The sequence below is a fragment of the Brachionichthys hirsutus genome, chromosome 8, assembly GCF_040956055.1.
Source record: "Brachionichthys hirsutus isolate HB-005 chromosome 8, CSIRO-AGI_Bhir_v1, whole genome shotgun sequence".
Lineage (NCBI taxonomy): Eukaryota > Metazoa > Chordata > Actinopteri > Lophiiformes > Brachionichthyidae > Brachionichthys > Brachionichthys hirsutus.
The window spans coordinates 4770553-4797423 of record NC_090904.1 but is presented as its reverse complement, the minus strand read 5'-3'; the positions used below and the strand labels follow the sequence as shown (position 1 = coordinate 4797423).

General features: G+C 42.7%; 1 protein-coding gene across 1 annotated transcript; it reads right to left on the bottom strand.

The window, feature by feature from the left end:
* Window positions 1–302: 302 nt before the first annotated feature.
* LOC137898050 (zinc finger E-box-binding homeobox 2-like) lies at window positions 303–26652 on the bottom strand. The gene is made up of 8 exons (XM_068742046.1): window positions 26595–26652; window positions 6872–7153; window positions 5206–5415; window positions 3789–3964; window positions 3559–3670; window positions 1869–3355; window positions 1573–1756; window positions 303–916 (listed from the first exon to the last, which is right to left on the bottom strand). Exons 1-8 carry the CDS (start codon window positions 26650–26652, stop codon window positions 303–305), a joined length of 3123 nt encoding a protein of 1040 aa, XP_068598147.1.
* Window positions 26653–26871: the final 219 nt, after the last annotated feature.

Sequence of the window (26871 nt, the reverse complement as noted above, 5' to 3'; positions counted from 1 at the left end):
TCATGAAGTGCAGCAACATGACCCTCACAGATTTCCATGCTTGTATGGATGACATGACACCAGGTGAGTAAGCGCAATGCTTTGGAAATAAAAGAGTGAACAACAAATCAAACATACAAACGTTACAAGAACAGGAACTCTATATTGCATGACGAAATACTTTACTGTCGTATATTTTATCTGTATGGCTTCATCCACCTATGCTTTGGCTGTTCCATGAATTTTCTCATACTGTGAAATGTAACGTTAAAAAAATATGTATGGAGTGTATAATATGTAGTTAATGTACTGCATCGACATGTTTAAGGTTTTATTCTGGCTAAATCTTTTATACTCAGGTTCAGATCACATTTGTCCAAGTCTCCATTCTGGTCTTTAGTGTTTTGCTCCCAGAGTTGTCTCTTTGCATCGTGATCATGCAGGCATCCCAAATCATAACCATTTCTCTCGTTGTCCTCTGAAGGCGACTGCTGGGCGGTACGCGCCTCTGCTACCCCTGCCAGACGTGGCTCTTCCTCTTGACCATTACTGACTCCTGCCTCTTTATCTTCCTCCTCTTCTTCATCCTTCAGAGCCTCTGCAGCTCCATCCAGGCTGGAATCGCTGAGAAAGGAGTGCAGCGTTTGGGTATCCTCCATCAACAGCGGGGTCTCATCGGCGAAGCGGCCCCCGAGGTTGTCGCCGGTCCCTGGGGTGAGAGGAAGTTCCTCGTTGTCTTGGTCTGGATCCTGGTCCTTGCTGCAGTAGGCATAGCGGTGGTTCATGTGCTGAGAGTAGGAGCCGGAGTGAGAGAAGCGTTTGCCACACTTATCACATTGGTAGGGTTTCTCTCCAGAGTGCAGCCGACTGTGCTCGATCAGATGATGCTTATGCTTGAAGGCCTTGTTGCAGATTTTGCACTCATGAGGACGTTTACCTGTAATAAACATTTTTTTTTTAAAGTTTTTGTTATTTAAACAGCAAAAAGGGTCAGACTTTTCTTTTACCGAAATCTCTTTGACACAGATATGTTTAAAGAACTACGGAACTTAAACTTTTTAACCCACCCTTGTGTGAATTTATCTGAAGTTGAAAGGTGATTTCTATCACCTGTAGGGCTAGGCCAATTGTTAGTCCTTGTTTTCAGCATATATATACCTTGAAAATAAATGACAGTAATCTGCTAATTGAAAAAGAAGACCTGAACTTTAAAGACGGTTCACCTCTAATCCAAGAAGCTTCTTCAGTTCTACATGACTGGGTGAGAGTCCAGATACTTAAACTCCTGTTGGAGCAAAAACACAAAGAAAGGTCCGAAACCACCAGGACTATAATTCTCAATTCTCTCAGACAAACGGAAACCCGTTGTCATCCCCTGCCCTGGCGTTTCTGAAAAATACCGAACCCTAACCCTGCCAGTCGTTCAGAACTGAAGAAGCCTCTCGGATGATGAAGGTGAACCGTCTTCAACCAAACTTGTACGAGTCCAGTTGACTCTTTGTTTTTGCTCTTGGTGATTTACTTCAAACCGGGATCACTGAGAGCTACGGCGCCTGGGAAATGCTTTAGCGGATAGTGTGGCGGGCTACGGACCTGTGTGCTCGTATTTGTGTCGGAGCAGGGAGCTGCTCTTCTGAAAGGTTTTTTCACAAATGTCACAAGCATAAAGCCCCTCGTCTGTCTTCTTCAGTCTCTTCCTCCCTGGCCCTCCTTCTCCATCCAGCCCTTCGTCCATTAGAGAAAGATAATCCAGAGCTCCGCGGTTCAGCACCTCACCCTGCACAGAAACATTTATATAGCAGTTTTTGTTCTTCTTCCATGCAGACTTGTATTTCAATAACTCCCCAGTATTCCTTAAAACAAAGTGCTAGGAGAGAAGCCTTACTCACCATGAGAGCCTGTCTCTCCTGGTGGATCTTTTTCAGTGTCGCCTCTGCATCCGATTCCATCATGTAAGCCATAGGAGAGAGGAACCCGGGGCTGTTAGGCTGCTGGCTGAAGGGAATGGCGATTCCATCATGCCCTGAAAGCCCTAACCCAGAATGGTTAAAGATCGGAAATTCATTGTATAAGGAACCTGGAAAAGCAGGCGCTCCGGCCCTGCTGTAGACTTGGTGGTGGTGAAGGGGTAGATGTGAAGCTGGACTTGGCCTCCTAAAGCCCTGTGTCCTGAGGTCCCTCCGCTCTCCTCGGCCTGAGTTGCCATTTACAATCTTACCCCTTTGGTCTTGTTCTGGGAGTTGCTTGGGCAGGGAGAGATCTAGCGGCTCACTCTGGGACCAGGGGCTGCTGGTCTGGCTCTGTGGAGAGGGGAGTTCATGGGGGCAGCTGGTGAGGTCGAGGCAGATCGGAGAACTGAGCTCAGAAGAGGGAACTCTCCTCCTTGTTGAAGGTGATGACAGCTCAGTGGATTGATTGATTGCTTTGCTTGGGCTTCCCTTTGATTGGCGAGACCAGAACACTCGTGAGGGGATGGCATCGTTTTGGGGCAGAGGGGGCGAGTGCATGGCAATAAAAAGCTGCTGGGGTACAGACTGCCAGCCGGGCTTCTGCAACGGTGAGTTGCTGCCAGGCAATCCGTTGCTTGCTTCGCTCCGTTTGCTGTTCTCCGGTTGGAGAGCAGGTCGAGTGAAGAATAAAGGTGAAGAGGGGTGTTCTTTAATGCAGAGACTCTCAGGCAGCTCCCCGACCTCTGGGTTCATTTTACATTGGTAGCGCTCATGCCGAAGGAGCATCTCCACATTGGGGAAAGGCTGGGAGCACCAGCGACATGTCAGCCCAAGCACACCTCGTTCCCCTCCGCCTGAAACCACAGCATCTCTTCCACTGTCAGGTGAAGCCGTCCTGTTGGATCTGCTTCCTCCTCCTTCTATACCCATCTCCTCATCTTTCCTCACCTCCCTATGAAGCATCTCTTGGAGCAGCTGCTCGAACTTGTTCCCAGAGTGCAGATAAGGCAGCAGGGTGGCCCCTTTCAGAACACTGGCCCTCAGCGAAAGCTCAGCGGAGGCGTCCCAAAGCCGTGCCAGATCTGAAGCTCCGGGGAAGCCCGTGGGATCGTGGCTGGCGTTCCGAACTGTAAGCTCCGGCGTATCAAAGAGTGACGGTCCCAGAGTCATGACATCATCCTGGGTGTGTGAGGCCATCGCAGGGCCCTTATCGCTACTGTTTCTACTTCCGCCTGCAGAGGGAGATGTTGGAAATGAGTGGTTGTAGGAGCTTTGGGCATGCCCATTGAACACATTGCTGGCTCCTCCTGCACTCCCTCCGCCGCTTCCTCCGACGCTGAGGCACTTCTTGCTGCTTAAATGTGAGCTATAGGAGCCTGAGTGGGAGAAGCGTTTCTTGCAGTTGGAGCACTCATATGGTTTCTCCCCTAAAAGGACGAAACACAGACGGGATGCATTTGTCAAAAAGATGCCAGCAATGAATTGAAAGTCTAACTTGGTATCTTCTGTCATCAATTATTTTAACTTGGCTTCTGTCAAAAGATGAAATGATGTGTAATTTCACAACACATGACTGGTAAAGTCACTGGAGCAGTGGAAGCAACAGCAAACTGCAGTTATTTTTCCTCACCACTGTGGATGCGGAGATGCTCTTTGAGGTGGTGTTTGTACTTGAATGCTTTCCCACACTGCAAACATTTGAACTTCCTGCTTTCCACAGCTTGATCCAAAGTAATGGCAGTCTAGCATGATGGGACATTTTTTATTATTATTAGTTTTTATAATGCAACACATCTTAGGGGCAAATTTGTGTCACTTTAATCATAAATAAAATAATAAAAATACACTTAATAAACCCACTTGATTGTGAAGGGCCAGGTGCCGGTCCATCTGTGCCCTATGGGTGGCAGTGTACCCACAGAAGGGACAGGACACGGGGCTCCCCTCACCCTCCTGGCAGTACCTGACATGGTCCCTCAGTGAAGCGCCTTGCTCATACATCCTGTGGCACACGGGGCAGGTCTGCTGGCTCCTTCCTGCATCTGCGTTAACAGAAAGGCGACAGTTTTAACCGACAATTTTCACACATTTATTTAAACTCTTACTCACACAAGTACATTAAATTCTCTTTGTCTTAAAAACAACATAGATTTACTGTATTAAATCCTCAAAATTGCATCAACATGTAGCCGTATTAAAAATGTAATGACGAACAAATTTAGGTTCCACTAGTTTAGCTGCCATCCATCCATCCATCCATGTTTCCAGCAATAACACACATTGCATTTAAATATCGTAACCATATATATGTGTATAAAATGAAAATCCTTTGTGAATAACAGCCCAAAGAACCAAAAAACAATGCCTTCTAGAATGGCTTCTACAGTTCTGAGAGACTGGTAGAGAGTTGAGATACTTTTACTCCTGTTGTAGCAAAAAACAAACAAAGAACCCAAAGCACCCGGACAATAAGGCTCGTTGCCCCCCCACCCTCAGGTGAGCTGTTATGTTGAGCTGCTACCCAGGTGTGGCTGGGGTGGGGGGAGGGGGTTGTGGATTTTGGGGACAGAGGTCAATACTGAATTGTATGTTGCTGGCTCAACACAGGAGAGACAACTCATCAGGACAAGACTCAGCAGCCCACCTGCGCCTGAAAGACACAGGACACTCTTTTGAGGACAGTAATGTCCAGGTTTTATCCAGGGAAGACAGAATATTTGAAAGTAGGAGTTAAAGAAGCCATTTTTATCAAACTGGAGAAACCATCCCTGAACAGAGGAGGAGGATTAAGACACCATCTATTAGCAATTTACAATTCAGTCCCCAAAATCCACAACCCCCCAGCCACACCTGGGTGCAGCTCAACAAAACAGCTCACCTGAGGGTGGGGGGGACAACCACCCTTCACCTTTTGAATGCTAATGACCCCTGAAGAGTCGTATTGTCCTGGTGTTTTCTGCTCCAACGGGAGTTTAAGTATCTGGACTCTCTGCCCGTCATTTAGAACTGAAGAAGGCTCTTGGATGAGAGGTGAACCGTCTTCAACCAAACTTAAACAAGTCCAGTTTATTCTTAATTTCTGCCCTTTGTTATTTACCTGGATGACTGAGAGAGCCTACACAGACATTACACATACTATGAATTTTTTGTTAAACACTCTTTGTTAAACCATGAGTGATGACTTTTTTTATTCTCTAGTTCCTCAGAAACGAATTTGTAAAGAACCATCCTGTGTTGAGCCGCTCTGATATTCTGTCTGGCTGATTATCTAGCCTACCTGCGTCCTCAGGTGAGTGGTGCTGAGCTCCGGGTGACCAGATAGCAGGCGGTAGCTCATCATGCCTGCTCCCCGTGTGGTACGCAGCTACCGTACCGTTGTGGTTCAGATGGTCCAAGACGATGGCTGAGGTAGAGGCCTTCCTGTAGTGGGCCAGAAATTCATAGTGGGTCAGGTCCTCAAAGGAGTTCTGGGAATCTGAGTTCTTACCTAAGGAAAAAAAAAAATGAAGCAGAGGAACTGAAATGTTCATATAAAAAAAAGGAATATCTTCATTTTTAACCAAAGTTCAGCTCTTATGTGAAACTGCTTTTTGGTCAGAAGCCATGCTGTCACAATAAATATAATACAGGCAATAAAACAGACCAACAAACGTGTCAAACATTGTCCAAAGCAGCATAAAAAACATCCAGTTATTACGCAGTCATATATTGGAAATACAGAATCTCTTCTGGAGAGGGAAATTCTTTTGTCTTATATTTTTTTAATGATTGATCAGCATTCTTGCCAGCAGGCGCATCGGTGCGGTTGAACCACTGCCTTTGTTGCATTGTCACATGCTAACTCAAATTCTAGAGGGAGGGTTTGGTCTCTGGCTTTGCGTGGATGTGAATGCCTCACATATGCATTCACGTGTGTGTGTGTGTGTGTGTATGTTTGGCCACAGGAGGTCAAGTCAGATCAATTTCATTTTTACAGTCAAATCACAGCAAAAGAAAGCTCACGAAAGGTTTCGTGCAGAGCGGGTCTAGAGCCTACTCTTTAATTTGCCCAGCATTCCTGCATGAGTGAGATCTCAGCATCAGGAGGAAAAATTGCCTCAGAACAGGCAGAAACCTCAGAGCGGAGCCCCAGCCTTGGTTTCAAAACTATGCGCTTGGGAGTGGGGATAAATTGCGAAGCGACACTGAGCAACTGAATCTAATGGAACTTAAGTGTTTATGTGAGTGGCAGATAAAACAACATGCTTCCAGATGGAACAGAACAGAATTAGAGAACTCTTTCCAAGTCAACAGCAACAGGCAGGCAGGGGGAGAAAGCCACAAGAAAGGACAGGGTGTCTCTTATCACGAATCAAGCCAGTCAGCTCGCAGCGACTTTGAGGAACATTTGTCAAATGCTTGCAGATGTTGGCATCATTTGAGCTGTTTTTAATGTGGCAAAGGGAAGAGTCTGTGCGGTTGAGTGTTGTAAAAGCTCAGCTTCGCCTTCATCAGGCGAGGCGGAATCACGCGAGGCGAGGGAGCTAAGTGATTGTTAGTAGGCAAGCCTCGTGAGCCTTTGATCGCTCCTAAATACAAGGGGAAGCCTCGCAAAGCTCGGCGTGATTTCAGTGCCGTAACATCACCTCTTTGATGCGTGGAAATATAGTGACATTGTGTGGGATGAATTCTTTTGTTATGCGTTCAGAAGGCTGCCTTCTTAAATAGAAGTCGGAAAAGGGAGCGGCTTGAAGGGAAGGCATGGTTTCACAAGGAACCGATATGAAGGTGTGTCTAGAGGGCTCTGAGGAGCATCAGGAGACTGGAAGTGTGTTGCATCAGAAAAACACCGTGAAGTTGTTAGTCTCCTAGCCTGCTGATAATTCTTCAGAACAAGTGCAGAAATATTTCAGAAAATAAGGTTTTAATTTGAAATAGCAATTTTTTTTTCGTTTGTAACTTACAGTGCATCTTCCTCATTGGCTCCTGGTCTCCCTCCCTTTCAGTGGAAGATGCGGCGCCGTTGTCTCCTGCAGCTTTGGGCTCCAACTCAGCCTGGCTCCAGTAGCTCCTGCTGTCGGGGCTGAGGTTGTGCAGCTGTGTGGGGCGAGCCGGGCTGCCGGGCTCCTCCGTCCCCTCGCTAGGTGTCAGGCTTGTCTTGTCCAGGCTCTCCTGGGGCTCCAAGCTCCACAGGCCAACATCATCCTCCCCCTCAGATCCCAGGGAAGTGACTTGCTCGGCATCCACTTTGAGGAGAGACAATGAGAAGGCTCATTTAAATAGGAGACCAAAGACATGTTGATCATGGGCCAGTAGTCAGTATCCTCACTGGAGTTCAAAATATATTTATAAAATCAAATATCACGATGCATTCGTGATATTTGAATGCATCACATATTCGATGTTCTTAGTATACATCGAATGTGATGCTAGTAATAATTTATTTTTTTGTTAAATATGAATATGATGTGTTTAATGTGTTTTAATGTAATTATAGACATGACTCAAAATACAAAGTATTTTTCTTTGCATTTTAGATGTAATTTAGGTGGATGAGATAATTGTTACAAAAAACAAATCACAACCATTCCATCGTCATTTTAATAAACATGACAGGAATTGAAAGAGAATCAGAGAGACTCAACCAGAAACCTTTTTAATATGTTGTCCGTTTTTACCTCTGCCAAGAATGTTATATTTTTGACGCCGTTTGTTTGATTGTTAGCAGGATTATGTAAAAAGTGCTGGAGGGATCTTGATGAAAAGAAAATCTGAAGATGGGTCTTGGTTCGGATACCTGTCTGGATTTAAAAAAATCCGGAAATTCACTCACTAAAAAGTACAGTCACAAAGAGGTCCGATATGCACTATTGTGGAAATGTCTTCTGGATCTGATCCAGAATGAGGTCAAGAAAAATGTAACATTTTAACAATGAATCCCCATTTATCGATTAAAAAATCTGTTAAAAATACACATCAACTCCGATTCACTTTTACTTCTCATTTTACTTTTACTTTTTAAAGATACTAAGAACAATTTAGAACCTTTTGATGATGATCCAGATCACCATGTGGACGGTGTATGTATACGGTCCAATTACAAGCGGATTGAGCTGTACCATGAAGTAATTGTCAGAACAGTCTAATTTTAGGAAAATAAGGTCTTAATAGAACCTTCTGACAAATTTGTAAAAACAAACAAAGAAATTTTGGTGGACACGAAGATCGATAAGTATTTTACTTTCAGTTCTTATTTCACCTCTTTTTCCACTTCACATTTAGAAGATGCAGACAAAGACACACACTCACTCTGTTACTGAAAGACGGAGGCCGGCGCTGCTGTTGGGAGGCGAGGGGGCATCAGGCAATCACAAAATCTCACTAACACCTAAACATGTAACCGTATGCATCACAAGGTTGTGTGTCCTCCTTCAGCTTTGTTACCCCCCCCCCCCCCGTAAAAAATGCAAAACTCTGATTCAAGCCAAGCCCCTGCTCCACGCACCACTGCTTCGCTGATGAAGGGGGGGGGGGGGGGGGTAATACTCTCTCCTGGGGGGGTGAAACTGGTCATCAAATTTGTTTGACCGCAGCGGAGAATTGTGTGGAGTAACGGGTCGGCCCATCAGGCCTGCAGGAGTTACCTTTGGGCCCAAAACGAAGCCCAGTCTGGTCCTGATCATTATTAAGCCGACCCTGTGTTTTCCCTTCAGTGACCGTGAATGACAGTAAGCTGCGTGATATTAAAGCGGGCCGTGCTGGCATGGCTTTCATTATCAAGGGCCATTTATTTACGTATGTGGATGATGGATTGAGTCCTTTCATGTAGCTCTTTTGTTGTAGCAGCACACCTAAATTATGTATGTCAAGGCACACGGGCAAGCAATGAATTCATGTTTTAAGAAAAATGTCATTTAAAAAAATAATAAACTGGACAAAGGACAACAACAACACCCATCAGAGCTCAATGGAAAACAGTCCACTGCTGCTATGCCTGCACTGAATCGTGCATGGGAAGAGCGTGACTCATACAGAGACAGCAAACCGACAACGTCGTCAACCACTCGACTGCCCGTGGACCGTTTCTGCTGGTTGGACAACAATGGCGCGTTCTTTTAATTTGTCTGCCTGATAGTGGACGAAAATTTGAGAGACTGACAGTCGAAAAAGATTATGACCAAACAGCAGTTGTTTTATTATATTAGTTTGGTCAGACAGAGACAGACGCCTGAATGCATTCTTCAGCACACATGTGTGGCACATGGAAGAACATCATTTTCATGCAGCTACATTAAAATTCAAACCACACAAAATGAAGGTCGTATAAGATGAAGAAGAGGAGGATCATATAAACATTTCTTATTGTCTGTATAATTCTACTCCCATTTCAACCCGAGAGGCATCGACTGAACATTGACACAATAATCTGCATCTTATTTACGATGAACACATATGATTCGATTGACTTTGTAACTATGTGGCTCAATGGTTGGCAAATTCTTTTTTTTTACCTTGTTTGTTTCTCTCTCTCTTTCACACGGCAACAAACAAAGTCGAGCTCAATTTACCGCAGAGGGGCCTCTTACAGTTCCGAAGATTTCGACAGTTCAAGATTGTAACAGGAAAGAGAATAACTTTGAGCCAAACTGAGAACAATTAAACAAAAAAATAATATAATGGATTTCTAATAAATATATTGAATTAAATGTGTTAAAAATGTTTCAGACTCAGACCGTATGGTCATTTAAACCGCTTGGACTATTTGAGCAAAACACTGTTGCTTAGGCCTCAGTGTGCATTTAAATATCCATTAAATTAAGAAATATGATTAAAATAGTATAATAGAGTAATAGAGTACATTTGCAAATTTCTTCCCACTCCCTTTTAGGCAGAATTGGCATATTATTTATTGTTTAAATATGGCTAGTGCAATATGGCACGGGTTGTTTTGTTTGCTTTTTTGTCATTGCCTGAAATAACTAACTAACTAACTAACTTGTGCCATTAAAAAATAAATAAGGTACAATTAGAATTCAAATACATTTTCAATTTTTTTTTACATTTTGATGTTTTATTATTATGCTATACTTTATTGATCAATAGTTGACCAACAACCTGGAATAAATCACAATTAAGAGGAATCTTCAGACATATTGTATTACATTAACATCTGATTAACTTCATATGGTAGAAAATGTCACCAGAAACGAGAGGAGAGGACAGATTGAAAATATACTGATTGGTTATTTTGTTACACAACTCTCCAATAATTTTTATTTTATTTTTCAACATAGTTTAATTTGGTTACCGGCTTAACTAATCCTTCTGGCATCAGTTTAATTTGGTGATGTTTTCAGAATGTCAAAAAAAAAAAACCTTTTTGAACTTGAGGGTCATGGACGCCCACACATGGAACAAAATTCAAGTAGAGGAAGATGTGTGTGTTGTAATTTTGCAGTACCTATGAGAGCTGCTCACAGTCGAGGCAAATCCTGATTCATCTGTGGAGTCATGCAGACAGCAACGGCCTCGCTTAAACAAAATATATCCTCGAAGTCATATGTGCCACTTAAAAAGATCCCGACTGCGGCAGCTCTTTTTTTTTTTTTTTAAACTTACAGACATTTAGATGATGAGTCATAGGGGGGGACCGAAACCAGAAAGAAACACCTCCCACCTGATCTCCTTCATCTCAGCAGCAGCTACACTCTCTCTCGGGATGATGCTTCCTTCACACACCTATAAGACTGTTCTGGTTTGGGGTGTTTACCCTGCCTTAACATCACTGACAAAAAAATTCAAAGCGATCACAATGTGCCGGCTAACTGAGTCATGACATGCATAAGATGTAATTAATAGTTATTTATTTTACAGAATGCTCTGTGTGCTAGTTTTTTTGGGTTGTTTTTTTTTAGCATTTTTGATCATTTCATTTAAATTTATTCAGATGTTTAACACAATATATCATGAACGTTGACAGCAAATTGAAAACTAAATGCTCTAAATGACATGCTAACAACAGGAATGGTGATAATATGATGTCTTGCTGCACTTCGGCTGCATTTTTGCAGCTAGAGAAAATGATCATGGCAAAAATAACCGAAATACATTAACATGCAAATCTGCATCACAGTCAGGTTCCAGAGTCATTTCGTGACTGATTTGTATTAGGCCACTCAAAAGTGTACCGATGACAGCTTGTGAGACTAGATCCAACTGACTGATGTGGATTGTAGTCATATCACGATGTGAAGCATGGTGCTAGAAGGACATTTGTTCTATACCGTGTTGTGATATGTATTTTAGAGAACAGGAGGACAAGAGAGTGAGTGAGTGAGTAAAGAGACATAGATGCATGCATAAGGACAAGAAAAAATAAAAAAAGAGGACTGGGGAATTAGTGAAGCAAAAGAAAGTGTCAAATTGTCCATCATATCCTCCAACAATGCTGAACTGTGAAAAAAACATGGTACAATACAGGCAGACACACACACACACACACACACACACACACACAGTCTGAGAGAGAGAGAGAGAGAGAGAGAGAGAGAAATCCAAATAATAAAGAAAAACAAACAAACACAAATGGAGTTGATGGACATGATCAAAAACGAGAACAAATAAAAATGCGTGGCAATAACTTTGTGGGTGTGTGTGTGGGTGTGTGTGTGTGGGTGTGTATTGGTGTGTGTGTGCGCGCGCGCGTGTGCGGCTCATGCAGTGCCACAGCAGCAAAGTCACGGCTCTATGCCTTTAGATGCTCTTTAGGAGACGCCACCCTGTCAGAGCATTTAAACCACAGCGTGCAGCCAAGGGAAAACATCTGCATTTTGAAAGGCGCAAAAGGCACACACAACAATCAGATCAAGAAAAAAGGACCGGATAAATTCTCCTTCAATTGATTAGGCTGTAAAAGACAGGAGTGCACATCAGCAGTGTAATTCTGCACACTCAGCTGTTTCTAAATTGGCAGCAAACGGCATCGAGATGGTGTTTTGCCTTGTCGAGTCTGGCTTTTAATGATTCTGTTCAATTAGGCCTTTGTGACACAAAAACAGAATCAACCCTGGGCATTTTACTAGCTTCAAAGCCGCCGTGCGATTCACTGATACCGCTAACAAAGTGGATTTGCCAACAAGTTGCACTTTTAGTGTGACTGTGCACTGCTGTTAGTTTCATTATTCACATGTCAGCTCCCAGTACGATGTTAGAGGAGTCTCTGTGAATCAAAGCACAGCCCCAAGACACCGACTGCGACAAGCAGCGCTGCTGCTGCTGCGTGCAGCTGCTAATGCTGCTCTGAAAGGCTTCTGAACATCAACTGAAATCAGAGGCACAGATCTGAAAGACTACATGAAAACACACATAACAGTGAGAATGCAAACCTTCAAAAAACACGACAAAAAAAACGCCCCAGCAAAGCAAACCCAAATGATCTACCGCGAAAACCACCAAATAAATAATTAGCCTTCTGTTCATATTCCTTTATTATCTTAAAGCTGTAAGAATATGTGCACATTTCTAAATGTGACACTTCTAATGATGTGCAATCGTGTCGGGACGTGTGAAGATGGCGTTATAAAGAGTTGGGTGTAAAACAACCAAACAGAGATTACAAAGGCAGTCAAAGCGTGTGTGTTGGGTGTGATCGCTGCTCAGAGCAGGGACGGCACCACAAAGGTGATCGTCCCTGCTGGTGAGCTATCTGTTAATTAATTTAATTTGTTAATTTGCTTGTTGCTTTTCCGTTTTGTGGTGCAAATACAGTGAACTGCACATGCAAACGATACATTCACAGGGTATACTTTCACGCCTCTTTTAGGTTCCCACCAGAGCGATATATTCTTAGATTATGGTCAGGCAACTGTAGACATCCGTGATTATTTCTGTAGCCTATAATGATTGTTGAGTTGACAGCTGCCTCTGCACGAACTCCGAAATTAATAACTTTACAGACCAGGATACTTCAAGCCAGGGTAATTATCTGACAATAAAGATTATTTTTATAATCCTTATCTTCCACAATGGATTATGTTGCCTCTTCTCCATATGGTATGTTTTTTTTTAAAAACATGCAGTATTTTAGGGAGTTTCACAGCTCCCAAAGAAACTAACCGCAGAAGGACAAAAATGGAGGCGCAGCTCAATCGCAATGAAATTCCAAAAAGACATAAAAGAGTGCAATGCAAACAGAAAGTAAAGTTCATATGTCAGTTTGAACACATTCCACAGAGGCTTTGACCGTGATGAAGATGCTGCCTCGCTTCTTTTGTCTACGATGAGGTCGTCTCATTGAGTGACGAGAGGCACCAAGAAACTAAGATGCCAACCAGTGAGACTCTTAGCTCATTAATGTCAATGCGAAATACATCGTAATCAGTTTTTATCTCTGCAGAAGTGACACGAAATATTACTGCAGGTGAGTGCAAAGACCTTCTGTGGTCGCTTGTGCTCTTCCTTTGGAGGTTTCCTGTATGCTGCTGCCGAGACATTTGCCACCACGTCTACCTGTCCTATAGACCGCCCCGGGGACGCGAGTCAAAGGAAGGACCTCGTTTGACACCAGCACTAATCTTCAAATAGGCACATGTGGCTTCCTGCTTTAGTACCATTGGTGGGGGGAATACCAGAAGAAATGCAACATTAGATTAGATTAGATTTTGAGTTTTCTAGAGTTACTCTCTTTTCAGTTTAACATCTACAATATTCATAATGACATCCTCACAATATTCTAAATTACTCAAACACAGATTACTCACACACACATTAACCTACCAAAATAAAATAGAAAACACGGTTGATATCATTCTGGACTTCGTGAATTACGTTATTTGACTCATTTAGCGTGGCAATGATGACCAACAATATATGTAACTATCTATTATCACTGCGTGTGACACATATGTATTCAGTCTTGTCACCGTGACTCTGTGATCGCACTCCCCGCATGTATCTGCAAGCGCTGGAACGCAGCACTGATGCCGCTGGGAAAGGTTAGCTTGGTTATTCCGAGTTGGCCCTCTGCCTCCTCCTGTGGCCCGTGCCGGGTTTCCGTGTAGCGAGGGATCGGCGCTGGAATGCAGTAACGGTCGCGGAGGGACCCACGCACTCACCGCACTGTGAATCAAAACCCAAACTCCACTTCATTAGAGTCCTGTCATTGCAAAAACTCTCACACCACTCTATAAATACCCCTGCTTTCCCCCCTCCAAATTTGTTTTCCTTCTTTTTTCTCTGCACATGAAAATGCTCAAGGACTGTTTCAGCTTTCTGATGTGGCTCTTTATTTTGTACGTTGGTGCAAGAAACCACACAATAGTGGCTCCTTTTGAATATTAAAACTTTCTCCGACAGAGGACAAAGGTTCTGAAGTTTTTTTTTAATAGGGGTGCATGCTAAATAAAACTTCTCTTTGAGCTTAACAGCTATACAATGTGGGATTTGGTTAAGCTTCAACTTTCGGTTACTAGCTTTGGCAGATTTTGTGGGCGAAACAAAAATGCCTGGTATCCTACTGACTTTGTCCACTTCAAACATCTGCATTTAAGCTCTATTAAAGGTGTTTTATGGGGTGTTCTTATCCAAGTCTGAATGTCTTCATCTGAGTCCATCCACTAATTTGCTTGCTGCTTTTCCGCTTTGTGGGTCACGGGTTCGCTGGAGCCTATCCCAGCTTGCTACGGACGGCAGGGAGAGACGGACAACCATTCACACACACGCACACACACACACACACACACACACACACCTACACACAAACACTATGGACACATTGGCGTAATCAAGTCACCTAGATTTAATGTTTTTTGGAGGTGGGAGGAAACCAGAGAACCCAGATAGAACCCACACAGAACAGGGAGAACATACAAACGCAGCAGAGATAGGATTCAAACCCACGAGACAACAGCGCTAACCACAGCACCACCATGCCGCCCTTCTTTATCTGATTACTCGTAACCATTTTACTAAAAATGCATATTGGAAAGATGGACAAATATTGAGGAACCTACATTATAACAGATAAAAGGTCATCATGCAAAGGTGTTCACTGCAATGTAAAACTACATTTACAGTGAAATCTGAATAGAATTACCGCAGTAATGTAGCAGCACGATGCAAAATATAAAATATATATATGGTTAGCGCATGAATTCCAGAATGACATCAATTACAGTTAACATCAGAACATGATGAAGGTGGGAAGTGAAAGACAAATGTGTGTATGAACTAAAGCGTGAGATTTAACAGAGTCGCTACAGCCATTTACATCTTTTGACAAAGATGCCCAGAGCTCCAATGATTAGGCGACCTTTCTCATATAAATGGTCATTTCGATTACACCCCACCACAAGGGGCATAGGATGACACATGTACAGGATTTATTGGGCAACGATCTATGATCTCCGCTGAATGGTAGTGTGGACATTTGCGTCCTAGTTCTCCCTCAAAAGGTTTCTTTACTTGCTTACTAAGGCATTTTAAATACTTCTTATATTTCCTTGCACATTGGTATCAGCATGAATCTGGCATTCGCTTTGGGTCAAAGGTGTTATTCATTGATTCTATTAGTATCACAGTAAAGTTCTTTAATCATTTCCAACTATCAAATAGATGCAGTATGCACGGTATTAATATGGAGTAATTTACTGACAGCAGTATGACCAGTATTGCAAAGTCCTGCCTGGACATTTATCATTAATGATCATTCCCCATTAGGCTAAATATAGCAAATAAATAAAAGACAAGTGGGCAGTTAAAGCAAAAACATCTAAACCGAATCAGGGACCAGTTGCTTCTGATTCAGTCTCTCTCCCTGTTTGGCCTCATGAGGTCTGACAGCCAGGCCCTGGGTTTGTTGAACATACAGATAGGGCGCCATCATCTGGTATAAATCGACATTACACCCTCAGGTTCAGCGTTGATTTACACCGTGACCACACGTGACCTCCGTGGCTGTGAAACACAGAAGAGATGCCTTTCTCATGGGTCACTCTGATTTTATTTTCATCCTCTCCCTCTCAGTTGTTCCTTGTGTGCCAGTAAATGCTTCCTGCCGTGATGCTTCCTCTCTGTTTTGTTTCCTCGCTTATTTCTGTCCTTTGAACAAACACATACATAAACACAGACAGCAAAAAAAAGAGGAACACACATTAGTCATGTGAGTGTGTGTAGACATAGTGAGGACATGCGTGTGTTTATGCATTGTAGGGACTCGCCTTTCTTTTTGGGATAAGGCAGCATCCATGATGTGAATCATTACATTTTAAGGGGAACACTTAAGTATTAAGATTAATTTACGATTATATTAAGGTTAATTTTAGGTTAGGAAAGTGAAGGACTCTGCTTTTGAATGTGCGTGCATGCATGCATGTGTGTGTGTGTTTGAGAGAGAATGTGTACAGTGCATGTGAAGAACGAACCAACGCCTTGAAAAAAGAAACTAATTAAAGTCATGGATAAAAATGCAAAGGCAGCAGAACAACCCTGAGAGTGTGTGCATGTCATTACTGACCTAGCCCAGTGGAGGAAAAAAATGATGGCGAGCGTGAAGAAGAGAGGGAGAGAGCGAGAGAATAAAAACCTCAACCAGCAAAAATAATGTATATAAAAAGTCTCAACAAGAAGAAAGGTTTAAAAAGCAAACGTGGGGAGTTTAAGAGGATCTTTGATGTGTATCAGAAGAGGAAAGCAGCCCTGCGACTGGGACGACAGTAATTTTAAGTCGAAGCAGAAGGCTGGCTGGCTGGCTGACTGACTGGCTGACTGACTGTGGGCTTTGATGGCGTTGGCTGTTTGAAGTGGTTTTCGGGGGGATGGGAGCAGTGTGTGGTGTCAGTGGGACAAGGGAGGCGAACCTGGAACCCGGGCTGGGAGGAGCGGAGGATGCCGAGATGGAAGGAGACTGGAGGGAAAGCAGGAGGAGGTGATTAAATGCTGCGATGGAATAAAGGGGATAGGGGAATGAAAAGTCCAGGGTACATGCGGATGAAGAGAAAACAAAGGGATGATGAAGAAAGAGGCAGAAGAGAAAAGACAGAACACTGGAACAGTAAGAGAGAACAGAAGAGTGTGGGGAGAGGAGAAGAAAGTCAACCTTCCAGTTGTGTGTCTGAAGTTCTGAGCCCCATCCCAACATCAGGCCTGGACACATTCTCACCTACCTCTTACTTACATGATCTGGATGACGCAGCCTCCCTCTCATATGCTGCCAGCTAGCATTATGACTTCCTTGCCCCTTCTATCCCTCTTGCAAAACTGGACGCACGCACTGTATAATCATAACTGCACTGTTTCCTTGAGGTACCAAAGTCCACTGCTTAGCCAAAGAGTATAAATAACTCGATTCTGTACAACTTCAGGATAGGTTGTTTTTTCTTTTTTCTTCTCTCTCTCTGCCTTTTCATTTTCAGCTAGTGAATGGCCAGCCTTTCATTTAAAAATCTGCCCCTGCAATGCTGTTCGAAATAAGCATGAGATATACTCGGAAAAAGGTGCGATAAGACCGATGACATCGGTGCATGCTGACAGTTCGCTTGCTTTGCTTCCTCTCTAGCGTGAGATGCTTCCGGTGAATGGATCCTGTTCCTTATCATACCTGAGCCACCACAGATTAAGATTCGTGATCGAATATTGCATATCGCCAGTGATCACAGACATGTTAGCGTGTTACAGCTGGCCAGTGTGTTTTATGTGTTTAGGGTTTATTGGATGAATGAGAGAACACATGCCTTGACTTTAATGCAGCATCAATGAAAATGATTCCTTCACATCCTCATTGTGTCTGGGAGACAAACCGGATACTCCAAAATGGTTCGGAGATTATCCATAAAAACACAATGCAATGATTTATCAAAAAATCTTTTAACTTCACTGATTTAATAACAATATTTTTAATGTTCAGGTTTTGCTCACGTTTCTTCTCACAGGTTCATGTTTGTAGTTGGGTTGATGTTCACAACACTCAGTGTTTGAGAAGAGGACACTAATTGTAGAGTTCTGAAAGTGGAACTTTGTCTAACTCTTGTTTGATATACGACTTGAGCGGCTCAACGGTCTGAGATCTCCATTGATGTATTTTGGGTTTCGTAATGTGCCACACATTTTCAATGGGAGGCAGGTCTGGACTGCAGACACACCAGAGGAGTCGAGTCTCTTTGTCTGAAGCTACGCGGTCCTAAGGAGACAGGATGTGATTTCATTTGTCTCTGGCAGACAAATCTTTATGTGCATATCGACATTAATGGCACTATCACCCCCCCCCGATGCCATCACAGATGCCGACTTTGAACTCTGAGCTGGTAAAAAAATCTTGATGATCTTTAAAAAAGCTTAAACAGCGAAAAAAAGAAGTTGACTTTGTCAGAACGGCTGAGCTGAATTCCACTTTGCTCCAGTCCAAAGCGTTAGTGATCTATGGTTTGTCTTTAACATCAAACTTTATCTGAACTTTCATACAATAATTATTCTGAGCTGTGTTTACTGACAGCGGTTATCCAAAAGAGATTTTGAGGATATTTTGGGCTGTAAATTGTGGAATCCTCACATTTCTTGCAGTTACACATTGAGAAACATTATTCTCAGTGCCCCCATAAGCCGTTTCATGGATACCGCCATCTTGTTGACGTGCAACTTTAGGATTCTGGACCTGTTTGGGGGCAACTCGTCTGTTGCCGCTTTGCGGTTTGCGTTGCTGAAGAATATTTCTCTAAATATGGGGAAAGGAGATCGTTGTGCTGTATATAGGTGTCAAGATAGGTATGTACTACAGTATATATGTGAAATATCTTCCGTAAACTGGTAAAATGTTAATATTCTTCCAGATACCCTTACAGTCACACGTTAGTCTTCTGATAGGCTGATACTTCTCAATATTGAACAATCAAACAAAAGGATTTATGTTTAGAAAGAGTGAAAACAGTTGTAAAGTGCTCACGAATCTTGATATACTGTTCATGTGGACAATGTGTAACGTACATCTCCTTGTACACTATACTTATAGAGTGTAGAGTTCTAAAAACAAATACACATTTTATTTTGCCAGCTTGGTTGTGCAGGACCATGTCAAAGAAATGAAATGGCACTATTGCCCTCCAAAGTCCAGGTCTCTGCGGCAGCGACCGCTCAGGCCGAAGGAATACATGTATCATGTACATGTACAAGATTTATGGTACACTAAATCTCTCTAGTTCATGTAATTCCAGAAATGTTGGTATATACTTGTATTGGATTTTTTTTCTCTCAAATGATGTATGTAAATACTGCTGAATGGTGTTAAATAAAATTCACATTTTATACTTATTACATGTCATTTTCCTAAAATTGTCTTCTGACCTCGTGTTGACAGATAATTGTGAATATCAATATTAGTTAATATTCAATTATTTTCTTCCTTTATATTCACGACTGCATACTACTAATTATGTTTATTCTTGCCATCACAAGTTTCAGAAAACCACTTCATTTTTTTCCCTCTTGAGAAATATTTCTGTTTCTTTGATATCTGTCAAGAACCCAGCCAGAGCTTCCTGCTCTAATCTCGCTCCACTGCCTGCCACGCCCGTCATCAGCTCACCCACGTCACCTGTGCTGCTCTGGACACCTGCTGCTCATCTCCTCATCAGCCCCACTGCATTTATACTCAGATCAGTCCTCTGCTGTCTGCCGGATTGTCAGCGAGTTGTTCCACTCTAATCCTGATTCTGAATCACGGCTACCTGCCCTGCCTGTTTTTTGGGCTTTTCCTCCATTTGCCTGCTCCTCTGGATTTGTCTGCTGGAAACATTAAAGTTACAGTAAAGTTACGCATCCGCAAAAGGGCCTACGGATTCTCACAGTGGTGGACCTCTCACCCCCATTTCTTGTGAATGACTGAGCCATTCGAGGAAGTCTCTTCTGTTCTCAATCGTGGCATTATCACTCTAGCAAATAACCTCTTTACCAATGAGAGCAGTTATTCAAAGTATTTTCGCTGCGCTGTTCCAGTCTCTCTGGCATGTGTCACTTCATCAGCATTGCATTTAATGAAATTTCTGTAACTGTAGAGGTATGACTTTTATTGTTGTATTTATACTGTTTTCAATTTAGGTGTATCAGATAAAGGATTTGGAAATTGTCTGATTTGTTTTGCTATTTCTTTTTTTTTAATAAAGCATCTTAACTGTTTTGGAACCGGGTATTTGAAATAAACAGAGAGAGAGAGAGAGAGAGGTTGGCGGGGAGGGATCAGATAGATATTATCATAGTGTAAAATATTACAGCTTCACCATTACAGGTGGGCCTAGAAATCAGTGAAGCATATCTGCCTCATGATGGAATGTGTTAACTCCCTCCCCAGGTAGCTGTGTGTGTGCGTGTGTGTGTGTGTGTGTGCAGGTCAGAAGGAGGTGGTGGTGCCAGGTGAACACAGGTACAAGGAGAGACAGGGAAAGAGGGGGAGCTGGCTCGTTCTCCTCTCCCTTGAATTTCTTGCTTTCAGTCCAAGTGTTATGTTTTTTCTCACCTGAGGTTATGAAGGTGGAGTGGACAGGAAGGAGGAGGTGATGCTTTGAAGAGGAATCCAGGGGCGGGGTTACGTGTTATGTTACGTGTTATCTCTGCACACACACTTATGTTGAGATCTGTTGAGATTTTCAAACTGTTTGCTGATGCTTCCTTCAGTATTTCTGTTTTGCGCTGGGGATCTTGTTAGTAAAATCAAGCCTTGATTCTTGACGTGGCCAAAATGGAGAAAAGAAAATTAGAATTAGAGTTTATTGCAGATTATTTTATCAACAGAAAATATGTTGTCAACAAATTGGAGCCATTGTTTTCCTCAGACTACTTAAGTTAAAAATTTGTTTTGGCATCACCCGGATAGTGACGTGCAAAATGGACCTTGGCATCATTCAAAAATCTGTTAACTCTGATTCACTTTTACTTTTCATAATTGGTAGATACAAAGAACAATCTAGAACCTTTTGATGATGATCCAGATCACCATGTGGACGGTGTAAATTAGGAGGGGAATGAGCTGCTTGGCGGAGGTCTGTGCTCTCTGAGTGCTTTTCTCGTTGTAAATAGAATAACTTTGAGTTTCATTTGGACAGTTTGAAGGTGGTATCATTGCTAGTGAGAACTTCTTTACTGTAGACCAGGATGTTCCCAGCTACAGGATTAATTAATTAAAGTGTACCTCCCTCAGTCGAAGTAACACAATGATAGAAGCTCGTTTTGGATTTTGTGCGCTGCTTGTAATAAAACATTTAACATCAAATTTTCAGAACCAATACAGTTATTCTAAAAGTAATGAATACCAGTCTGTAGTTATATGTTCCCATCTTGATTATTGAGAGCATACATTAATTCTCATATGGCGATATCTCATTACAAAGAAATCACATACCATGGAAAACTATTTATCCATATAACCAACTGAGGCTGTAATCTGCCTGCTATTACTTTAAACAGAGCTCTTTCTCCTCTGGCGCTGCACTCTGATGTTGAGAAACAAGATCATTTTGTTTGTAGGCCATCCGATCGTGAATGCAATTGCACAACTAAACCATTTAATTGATTGTTTCTCTTTCAATACATCTGTTTAGTTCAAGAATACTTTTTATTAGTGATCTAACGGGGAGTGGAAGAACACGTCGCCCCTGAGACAAAGTAAAAAACAACAACATTTAAACGATACGAAGAAAAAGACTGGGAGTCAGAGCGAGGCATAAATGAGGAGTTGAAGCTGAAGCACTAAAAATGATGGTAAAAAGGTTTTCCGGCCTCGGCCGCGATCTAGACAAATCCTAAATGAATGCCTCCTTTATCCTGACAGTTGCTGATACAGACCACATATCAAGCTCCTCCTCCTTCGCCCTGCTGCTTCACTATATTAAGTTCCTTTGCTAAACTCCGTCACTCCCCCCCCCCATCCTCCCTCTGCCATCCATCTGGGCCTTGTAATATATGACAGCTGAAGCTGGCGTTCCAAATTTAATTTGAGGTGTGTGATAAAACAGCACATATCTATAAATTGTGCGCAGAGAGGCCCGCCTGCGTGGATCCTTTTAACCTCTACCTTGTGTAAAACATATGCAGCACATCAAACACACCACGAAAGGGAAGCGCCACAAAATAAGACTTCATGGTGAAAAGGTATTGCCAACATAAAGACAAAGAATGGAATAACAACGGTGCACATGGAATATGTTGCGAATGAGAAGGGATTAATTTACAACATCAGACTTTTACATTATGTCTACCATCTCTATTATGGTAGACATAATGATGAAAAAAAGACAATTGAATATATATGAGAAACCTCCAAAAGTACAGTCTGCTTCCACAACGTAAGGAGTGTACTTAGGTCAAACACTGTGCACACATGAGCACATGTTATGAGCACTGTTCTGTAGCACTGTCCTACAGTTTAGAAGGGAAACGTTCAGCTCCCAGGTTTCTGATTAGGATTAAATTCACCACGCTACTATTCTGTTCTATTCCAAAATGTATTCCTGATCACCAAACTGAATTTCACCAAACCTACCGACAGAGAACATTGTGATTTTCTTGAACCAAGTTTGAATTAAAGTCTGCATGGATTTATTTAAATATATATATATATATGTACAGAAAAGGTTTATGACAAAGGAGATCCAACAACTCCACATAGTCATGTTTGGGGGCTAATATAGCGGAAAACGCCTCCTGCAATGTCGCAGTGAAACTTTCCGAATAATTCCTTCTGGAGCGGATCAACAGTGTGGCAGCCAGGCAGCAAGAATGTAGCGCAAAACATGCGACTGAGCGGCTACATCTGAACCATTGGAATGAGCAATAATTGACTAAACATGTGATAAATACCAGCGGGACTAAATCAAGGGATTCCCTATTACTGCTGTGCAGATCTGGCATCGAGCACAAAGCTGGGATGAAAAAAAACATCTTTGATACTCGGAGCTGTAAGAAAGTGGAGGAGCGAATCAGGAAACATCTCCTCTGTCTCTACCCCTCACGCCGCTCGACCCCTTCGGCTCTCGTCTTCTCACGCCGAAGAGCATGCTTTCACCGCCTCGGGCCCTGTCGATCCCATCAGCTCCCCGCCTCTGCCGTCCACCTCTCTTCTTTTCTTCCTCCTCCTATACATCCCTCCCACCCACTGATTCTGACGCCTGAGCTGAGCCTCTTGAAAGGTCCTGGTAATAAACTGTGGTGCCTGTGAGCTTCATTGCTGCCTCACGCTCGCCAACCGTCATCCCAGAGCGCTGATACGTCTGCCGTTTGAGCAGGCCCGGTCCAAAAAGGCCCGGCCCTTCCGCTCTCTGCAGTACAAGCACCTCGGCCTTCACATTCAACCCCCCCATCATTCTCTCTCTTTCTCCTTTTCCCTCTGTTTTCTGCTGCTCCGGTCCTTTGTGTACAGTGTGCTATGCTCGGTGTGGCAGCGCTGTGCCAGAAAAACCCACACAAACACACACACAGTCACAGACACACAGCTGGGCCCCAGCTGGATACAAAGACTGGGGTTTGGAAATCAATGAAGGAGAAAGAAGAAAAAGGGAAAAGGAGTTTAAATAAATTGGCACTTGAAAAAAGAAGAAGAAGAAATGGGAACGAGGGATTGGGGAAAACAGAGAATGCAGTCTCCTTAAAAAAAAAAAAGCCCATCAGCTCAACAACAGAGGGAGGCTTTTCATAACCAAACACAATGAGCGAGGCAACAAGACTAAATATGTTCATGGGGGCGCTCATTAAATGCTATTTGATTTAAGAGCGAAGCTTTGAACGCGTCTGATCAGTCGTGTGGATGTCATTCTGGTGGTGAGGATGCCTGCTGAGTTGGAGGCAGGGCGGAGATCATATAAAACACAGGAGATAAATGACAACATTTGGTTTTGCCTCTGTCGGAAAGAAAAGACAGAGGGTGGGTATTAAAGGATTGCTTCATTCTTGTTTCAGTTCTTTTCTTAAAAACTGAAACAATAAATTTGATGTTCTCCATAAATGCAAACTGAATACTTTTTTTTGAAGTAAAAAAAAAAAACAATCGTATCACACATGAAAAAAACCACATGCCATCTCTGTTCTTTAAAAATCATCCATCTTTCTTTTTAACTTAGTAAAAAAAGCAGTTTTTAAAAGCACGAATGCCATGGATTTCACCACTATCTCTCGTGATAAGAAAAAAAAAAGTTAAAAGACCCCGTGATGTCATAAATCAATGAGTCCACTGACTGCGGCCTGAAGGAGGATGCTGAACCGTTGGCTACTCCCTCTGAAACTCACATCTCTCACACACACGATAAATAAAGGACATCATTTCAAATGGGTGTTTCTTTCGGGCCTGTTTTCAATCTGCCAGGAATGAAGAGTAGTAATTTCATCACATTGCTTCAGAGTGGAGAACATTGGCAGTTTTATTTGGGGGGAGACAGAGACCTAATCAATAGGCGCCTTGGAGAGAGGAGAACTCTGCCTGTGCCTTTTCTCTCTGCTGTCGGTTTGGAATGGATGCCCGAATCTTTGTCTTATGAGTCTGGCCTGCCAAATTCATTTGGTTTTATCAAGGACCTTTAACTCCCTGTTCACATGGACGACTCCTTGCCAAGCACATTCCAAATCGCACCCACTAACACAGCCAAACTGAAATAGGAATACAAACAGCGCGAGCGCTCACTCGTGCTGACTTTACATGCACATGTCTGACATACACACACACGTTATGTTCAATCATATCATCACCATCAGCAGCATGCAGAGTCACATGCGTTTCAAAACGCCGACCAAATCTATGTCCTAATGTGTCAAACATGGCGGGGAATCAGCAAACTGGCGACAACATTTCTGTCACTTTTTCATGACAATCACTTTAAAGCAGCTTCAGCAGTCGAACTAACTGGAATCTGACAGGAGGTGAAGTTTATCTTCCGTCTGGGGTCCCTGCAGGAATTAAACTGGACTGCTTCATAATAATCTGATAAATAGATGTGGGTTTTTTTTTGTTAAACATGCAGTCGCAGCAGTGGCACAGTGCTGCTTTGTTAAATAGACTGCAGTCAGTCTGCAAACTGTTACGTGAGTCAAAGGGTGTGTGTGTGTGTGTGTGCATGCACACTCAAGTACCCGTTATCACTAAGAAGCCAGAAGGGATCTCACCCTGGTGATACTCCCTCTGAGCTTCACACCTCCCCAGATTAAATGAGGAAACACTTTACAGCAAACTAATAAACTAAATAAGAAAAACAGAAGAAGTAAACAGTCTCCTCATAGCAAATAGGCTTAGGACAGATGTGTGTGTCAGCTCAGACTAACAAGATCTCTGCAAGGTCGAAAGGGATGTGAACCTCCAGACTTCAGAATAAATCCAGCAATGTTTGCGAGTTTCTGTGGCAAAAAAAATAAAAATCATTTCAGTCATAGCAAGATGTCTGGTTTTTGTTTCTGCGTTAAGACTTTTGGGGAGCGGTATAGGTTTGCTATAGGTCCTGGACTTTCTGTGCATCACCCAACAGTTTTGCACCAACTGCAGTGCCAACAGGACACAGCTGTGACGCATCACCCTTAAACCTCATTAGGTAAAAAATATGATAGAATTACTTTTATTAGATAATTAGATTTGCAGATTTAATCTCGGGGCTGCATGTTCTTGTGATGTTAGGAAGAAGTTTAGATTTAAATTGAGAGACTTTTATGTTCTAGACAGTTTTTTGTTGTTGTTTTTGTTTCTGGAAATATAGATTTTAGTCTGATGTAATTTTTTGTACTCTTCTACTGCCAGACGTTTGCGTCCATACTTCTGCTGAGTTCACGGACAATCATAAAAAAGGGTTCTAAATCACTGCCCACGCCACGCTGTTGTAGTGAGTGAAGGGATTATCTATAGATTTGGTTCATCTGAGGCAATCAATAAATTTACATTAGTTTGATTAATTACTGTAAAATATTAGTATATTAAATTGTCGGACACTTTAAATCAATGCAGTCGACCAGAAAACTGAGATCGTAAATTAGCAATCAATGATGATCGATTTTATTTACTTGTATTTTTAAATCAAAAATGTTTTCAGATTATACCTGAACATGCAACTAAAGCGATATGTTTGTTCCGATGAACTTCGTGTTCAAAGAAACTCACTAAAATCGGGCTGCAAATGTCAGATCCGTCTGCAGGCATTGATTCTGGGTTCGATATTAGCGGCGCGTCATTGAAAGTTTCAGTTTCAGAGCTTCGAGACAAAGTCGCGCTGAAGAACCGGAGCTGAAACATTCTCCGTTGACTCAAGAATACTATTTCATTCAACGAACAAAAAACGTTTAGTGACAAAGTTTTAATCTTTTTCCAAGTCGTTGATTTACGACTTCTTTATAAAAATGAAAAACGGAAATAAAATTCTCTGGACAGATATACAAAAGAAAAACAAACAACAACAACAAACAACATTCAGCTTTTCTTGCGAATCGCCGCGCGCATTTTACTTCTCGTCTTTGCTCAGGTGTGCGCACAGGTAGACAATTGGCTGACAATTTACGCAAAACGCGCGTCCGTGGATACGAACGCAGTCCAAGAGCTCGCCAATGTCTGAGGAAACGTTTCCACGAGAAGAGTTTGCGCTGCCCGCATCCTCCACCCGCTTTCTGATCGAAACTTTCACCAGCTTTTTATTATTATTTTTTTAATGGAAACTTTCACGCGCAAGATGCTTCAGAACTTACCTCGGTTTCTCCTGGGGTTGGCTTGCTTCCTTCGTTTGCCCCTGCTTTCTTCTGTCATCTTTCGTCTCCAAAAAGTTGCGCGGGGAAGTGTCGCGGATGCGTCTTTGCGCTGCGCCTGCCTGAGAATGAATGGTGACGAAAAGCATCGCCCTCGTTCACAGCGGGGAGGCTCAGACCTCCGGGCCGGAGGCGACGGAGCCGCGAGGAGGAGCGACGTCAGCCGCAGAGGTTGGCCCTGAGGTCAGCCCACCTTCCTCCCCACTGACAAGGCGTGCGT